This window comes from Eptatretus burgeri, chromosome 10 (assembly GCF_056783735.1).
Source record: "Eptatretus burgeri isolate ZD-2024b chromosome 10, Ebu_testis_v1, whole genome shotgun sequence".
In the NCBI taxonomy this organism is placed as follows: Eukaryota; Metazoa; Chordata; class Myxini; order Myxiniformes; family Myxinidae; genus Eptatretus; species Eptatretus burgeri.
In genome coordinates, this window is record NC_140970.1 from 65,549,956 (window position 1) to 65,557,168 (window position 7,213).

Here is a 7,213-nt window from a genome sequence, read left to right on the forward strand (position 1 = left end):
TATATATATATATATATATATATATATATATATATATATATATATATACATATACACATATACACATATACTGAAGCGCAAAAGAAACTTACCACTTGTTTGAAATGTGATAAAATTGTAACAGTTCAAAATAAAACAAACCAACAATTGCTAATTAAAACATTGGCATTTTATTGATGACGTCAAGTTTTTGACCAAGATACACCTTCTCATAAGTTTGTTCTACAGTACAGAACAGCACAGGGTGCAATGTCAGTCCCCTTTCAATAGCGTGTGTGGCCACCATTGTTTTGGATACAGGCAGTGCATCGTCGGCGCATACTGCCTACCAGTCTTTGGATGGATTGTTGCTGGATTCTGTCCCACTCAGTCCTCAATGTCTGAATGACTTAGGACCATCTGCCTGTCCTGCTTTGCAGTGGTGACTCTTGGCCTCCCTGATCGAGGTCTGTCATCTGCAGAGTTGTGGAGGGTGTCTCTGTCCACCAGGGCCGATATCGTCTGGTGTGAACAGCCAAGGCGACGTGCCACCTCACGGTAGCTCAATCCGCCTTGCAGTATGCCCAAGGCATACTGCCGTTGATCCCTTGACAATCGTGGCATGTTGATTGAAATGCCCATTTTGCACTGGCCTTTTTAAAGCCAATATCAAGACATCACGTGCAGCTAATTAAAATCATCCCGTACCCCTTGGCTAATCACTGACAGTCAAAACGGCTGTTCAACAGCTGTGCTATGAAGTGACCATTGAAGGTTCAAATGACCATCCGTGACCATTTTGTCTGACAGTGAGGACACTATTTTCCACAAATAAGTTCACACATTTACTACACGCAGTGTTATTGTTGATATTTGAAGGTTTAAAAGGTGGTAAGTTTCTTTTGCGTTTCAGTACATATATATATATATATATATATATATATATATATATATATATATATATATATATATATATATAAATATAATATTACACACACAAAAAGAATATACAACACATATCGACTTTTTTTAGACACTTTATTTCAGACTTTAAGACTTTAAGACTTCTTTCTTTACAGTGAAACCAAGTATTCGTAAAGCGATGACACCATCGACACACACAGACTGTGGGCACGAATATACCGCATTTATACTGTGATTCAGGCTACCGAGAATAAATTACAGGGAAATATATACAAAACAAACAGAGCAAAGAATATAACAAATCAAATTTAGACATTTACCTGCCTTTGTGGAACCTATCTAGAACCTGAATATTCCAAAATAAAGCATGTGTGAAACGTTTCAGTAAGAAATATATTTAACGTTGCACTTTGTGTTCACAGAGGAATGGCAGTTTTAACAAAGTATATAAACATAGGATATGGACAAACATTGTACGAGAAATTAATTTAGTGCTATGTTGTTGCCAATCTAAAAAGGAAATGGTGTAAAAAGTTGAAAAGAAAGCATAACTTATGCCTTTGACGATGACAGTGATTTGGTCTTTTTTTTTTTACTAATACCGTACTAACGGTTAAAGCAGCAGCGATATCAGGTGTGTAGAAGTTAAACTCGTGTTCAAAAATAATTACATAATTGGTATGCAAGTCTATATGTTTGCAATGCCAACAGTTTGGTAACATTTGTAAAATGTATCTCAGAAAGTGAATCAATGTCATTAAAATACCAAATCTCATTAAGTCAAGGCATTTCCCTTGCTGTGGATAAAATCCTATTCCGCCATCATTTTTACACATCATATCAGTGGTGGATATACATATATATGTATATATATATATATATATATATATATATATATATATATATATATATATGTATATATATATATATATATATATATATGTATATATATATATATATATATATATATATATATATATATGTATGCAGCTCCATTTACAAACAAAGAATGCTTTAATGTTGCAAGATAGTTCAGATGGACTTCAAGAGAAAGGTTAAATGGGCATTAATGGATATCTGCAAAAACTATCAATAGGTTTTTGAATGGAGCCACATATTGTATCGTTGATAAAAGTAATTAGCTTATTTCAGACTTCATGGTCCCCTTCAACCTCCACTATGTATGGCCGATTCAAAAACACTTAGACATACAGGATCAAAATTTAAATGAAAGTATTGGGACATTGAGGAACGAATAGGATATCACTGTCACTAAAACATTGTACTGAATGAATGCTGATAGATGCCAGGCTTAATACTGGAGGCAAATTGAACCTTCCTCAATCAGAGCAAGTGCAGGTTCAATGGTGAATTATTGTCTGTTGACCCTGACCCTGAAGCAGCAGTCCAAGATTTATCAGATTGGTTTGATTAGGTTCAGGTCAGGACTCTGGGCTAATGACTATTGCAAATTTTCAATGTCATTCCTGTAACTAATTCCCAACAAACATATCAGCAGTATAGCAGGGTGCAGAGTCCATGGAATGGGTCAGTCAATATGTATATATATATATATATATATATATATATATATATATATATATATATATATATATATATATATATATATATATATATATATATATATATATATATATATATATATATATATATAGCCTCCTAGCTTGATGGAGCAGCAAGGCACAGATCGCATCCCATAACAGCTCAGGCTGCGTGAAATGTTGGCAACAATGGCCGTTTTCCACATAAGCAAAATTTGTCTCTGCCTCATTGCACATCAACCAGGAAGTGAGATTGCAGTTGGGCAGAATAATAAACCAAAACAAGCCCCTCTGACATTTGCTGGTGACGAAGCAGACCTAGTCAGTTAAATGATGTATTATACCTCCGAGCTTGAGGGAGCAACAAGGTACAGTTCACATCCCATAACAACCGAAGCTGCATGAAATGTGAGCAACATTGGCCATTGGCCACACAAGCAACACTGACTCTGCCTTGCTGCACATCAACATCCACCAGGAAGTGTGATTCTGGCTGGACATAATAATAAACCAAATTAAGCCCTTCATACCTGACAAAGGCAACACAGCATTAAACATCAAGTGGGCATGCACACCACTTCGCCTCCATTCCGGATGGCTTCTGCGGACCACACTCAAGTCTATTTTATACACCGGGAATTTTAAAGGACCCCAAATAAAGGACAGTAGAACTGTCGAGCATCGAGCAAAAGCGTTGTGCTTTATTTGTGACCTTTAACATCCTCGGTCTTTAAAATAGACACAAGAGTGGCCTGCTGAGGCCATCCAAAATGGAGATGAAGTGGCGCACATGCTTACATCCATCTATAATTCCAGCAATCTCTGTGTGTATGTGTGTGTGTGTGTGTGTGTGTGTGTGTGTGTGTGTGTGTGTGTGTGTGTGTGTGTGTGTGTGTGTGTGTGTGTGTGTGTGTGTGTGTATATGTGTGTGCGTCTGTGACCGCTGTTTCTCGACAACCACTGGTCCGATCTAATTGAAACTTGCCAGGTATGTTGCTGGGGACCTGAGGATGTGCCTTTTCAAGGTTTGATATTAATCGGACAAGTGGTTCCCAAGTTATGGCCATTTATTTACCAAACCAATGACAGGACACAGTGCTATGACGATGTGACGATTGACGTCACAATTCTTCTTTTTTTTCTTTCTTTTTTTTTTGCACGTATGGCAATGCACGTACGGGCACGCACGTACGGGCACGCACGTACGGGCACGTACTAGTGGCCTTTAATGCCGTGTTGCCTTCGTCAGGTTGGAAGGAGTTGTTTGGTCGATTATTATGCCTAACCTAACCTAACCATGCAGCTTTGGCTGTTATGGGATGTGATCTGTGCCTTGCTGCATCATCAACCTCGGAGGTTCAATACATTATTTAACCGAGTAGGTTTGCATGGTCACAAGTACACAATGTGGTATGTCATCCTGAAGAGCCAGTAAAAAGGGTGAAACCATGGTGTCGGTGGCTCCACTGTCCTTTGTTTGTTACCTTTGATCTTTAAAATAGATTCAAGTGTGGATCGCAGAAGTGTGTGTGTGTGTGTGTGTGTGTGTGTGTGTGTGTATATATATATATATATACCACACACATACACACACACACACACACACGCACGCACACCCAAACCCACCTACCTCAGTGTGGTGTAATGGATAGAGTTATCTGCTCTGAGTCTGGGAGGTCGGTAGTTCAAATCCCAGTCGAATCATACCAAAGACAAAAAAAAAAGGTACGTGCTGCTTCCTTACTTGACGCTCAACATTTGAAGGGATAGAGCACGGACAAGCAACACTGGGGTTAGACAAAGAACAACAGGGGGTTAGAAAAGTAAGAGGGACAACAGATGGGATGTTTACACTGAGAAAGTTGGCAGAGAAGAGATTGTTGGTTTACACTGAGAAGCTTGGTAGAGAAGAGTAAGTAGAGAAGGAATGAGATGATGAATTATGGACCTTGAGAAGGCTTAGGACATGGTCTCGAGAGAGATGGTGGTTGTGATGCTGAAATGGATGAGATTTCCAGAAGCAGAAGTTCGGAAGGTATTTATAGGGGAATGAAGGCAAGAGTTTTTGGTGGACCTGGAATGTTGGAGAAGTTCTGTATTAGCATTGCTTTGAGGCAGGCAAGCACACTCAGCCCAATTATGTTCTTTATGGTGATGGAACTGGTCAGCAGGAAGGTCAATATGAAAGACATATGCAGGAATGCATGGAGTAAAGAGGAGGGTTTGATGGCAGAGAGGAAGATATCAAGGAAGTTGAAATGGAAAGTCCTGAGGTTGTGGACAGAACATACCACAGCTGGCTATATGTATGTTCCTGAACCACTATGAGTTGGTTTCATAATTGAACCACCACTATTACAACAAGACATTCGGCACTACACATTCTTGGCATCCACAAGTTGTTTTGCCATCAGATAAACAGCCTGCAAAGGGATGTTTAGACGTTGATTCAAAGCAGGATGTTGGAATGGTCTCTTTTAAAATGGAGCAGAGTGTCCCAAGAAACGTAATAAATACGAATTGTTATGATAGTAATGGTAATTGACAATTGCATTAGAGGGAATACAAAATGTTGTCTTTTTTGTTATGCTTTTTTCACTGCTGATGCATCATGGCAATCATGTCCACTATGTCCTCTATGTCCACTATGTATGTGGTGATAAAGCATTTAAAGTCACATTTAGTTGCATCGCGTATCCCGAGTGTCATGGTTAATACTCACCCACACTCATGTTACAAGAGGGGAGAACACATTCTTTACACCAATCAAACGTTAAATTGTTATTTTTTTGCCTAAATTCATAGAAAGAGTAAGAAGAAATTATTATTACAAATATATTTGAAAAGTTTTTAGAATGCGTCAATTTGATTTGATAATGTTGATTTGACATCAGTGGGATATGCATACACGAACGTACTGTAGTTACAGCATACTATTGAGAGTCACAATCATCATAACACACACAATATATATGATGATTGAAACAAAATAAGCTATTATGGAATGGTCTGACTGTAAATATATATGTATATATAAATATATATACAGTATATATATGTATATATACACATATATATGTATATGTATATATATATATATATATATATCTACACACACACACACACACACACACACACACACACACCCACACACACACACACACACACACACACACACACACACACACACACACACACACACACACACACACACACACACACACACACACACACACACACACACCGATAATGACAAAAGGGTTCCCATGATCTTGACATTAAATGTATTCCGAGTATTTGACCACGACACTTCATTAGCACTTTTATATGTTTTTGGAAATTCCAATGAACGGTCCTCTTTTACAGACAATGAACACGTGACCAAGACTGCCTCGTCTATTGTTATGGAAAACTTGGGTCAAAGGGCAATGTTCAAAGGGTATATTCAACACAACGCATGGTAATTGTAGCGGGTTCTACCCTGGGATAGCAAATCATTTTCCGTCCAACATTTCAATCGCAATTGACTTCTTACTCTGCACAATGGAATGTTTAGAAATAATCAACCATCACCGGCACAAATAGATGAAATAAATTCATGACAAAAAATACTCTTCATATTGTTCAAATTAAGCGATCTCTGTTCCCAGATCAACAATATGGTCACTTTGTTGGTGAGATGAACAAAACTACAAATGTTTCTGCCCATCCAATCTGTAAAGTTTCTGTAACATGGTGAGAATATATGGGACACCTCCTGAAGCCTCATGGACATCACTCCGTTTCTCAACCGAGGTCATTTTATGTTCATACATTGGTATCTGTTGATTCGATAGTGCAATGCACTTCGATAAAATCCTGGTTCTTCAGCACTTTGTTCCACTGACGTAAGCCCTGCCTTAAGCCTGGCCATTTCAAAAGCCATAACAGAAGCAATGGGTTGACGACACAGATTGAGGGATAAATTGATGATTTTTAGAAGAGCATGAGGGTAATTAAAGTACTGCTGAGAAAAATGTCCATATAATCTTGCCGTTGATGATTGCATCCATAGCCTGCACTTTTGGCCCTTCACGCATTGAGTGCTATGCTTCGCTTCCCAGTGCTATCATGCTTGGCTTGATGCGCTGGGATGTCCGACAGATCGTTTATCTAAGAATCACCAAGCTCGCTTGGTGCTCTAATAGGCCTGTCCAGTCTCAGCAACTTGTAAGAGGCCCAGGACGGCTGAATGCTCACCCAGTTTGAGCCGCCGCTGTCCATTCAGTCCGACGTTCTTTGCGAGGTAGTCTGCAGCAGCTGCAGAGAAGGGGAATATAAAGTAGAATCAGTCAATGTTTTGAATGTATGGCCTACATGAGGATAAGTAATGATGATGCATGTCACATACGCTGGACTATCTGGACAATCATTTATTAAAAAAATATCTTGTCAATTGTCCATTTTGACAAGGCGTATCCTGCTTTTGGAGACCCTTACCCCACGATACCAATCCCAACCACCACCATCCTGGTCAGAAATTTTTTTTCCCATGCTGGGACCAGTTTTTAAAATAAATCTACCAGCTAGGTCCAGTTTATATGCAAAGCTTAACACGATGTATTTATTTTTTACAAAGTCATATCGGTGGTGATTTCATGTCCTCCTCTTGGTGTCACTTCTCCAGTGTGAAAAATAAATATGGACCAGTGAGCAACATTTTCTGGGGACAATAGGTTTTATTAACTGAGAGTTGACAAAAGTACAGC

The 7,213-nt window shown here is 38.7% G+C and overlaps 1 protein-coding gene across 7 annotated transcripts in view; it reads right to left on the reverse strand.

Annotated features, from left to right (window-relative positions):
- Positions 1-3,634: 3,634 nt before the first annotated feature.
- Positions 3,635-7,213, reverse strand: part of PAX7 (paired box 7) — a 321,139-nt gene continuing 317,560 nt past the window's right edge. For all 7 annotated transcript variants that reach the window (XM_085898758.1, XM_085898757.1, XM_085898752.1 and 4 more), the window contains one exon: positions 3,635-6,764. In XM_085898758.1, coding sequence (XP_085754884.1) covers positions 6,646-6,764 — 119 coding nt within the window. In that variant the 3' untranslated portion in view covers positions 3,635-6,645. The remainder of the gene's footprint in view (positions 6,765-7,213) is intronic.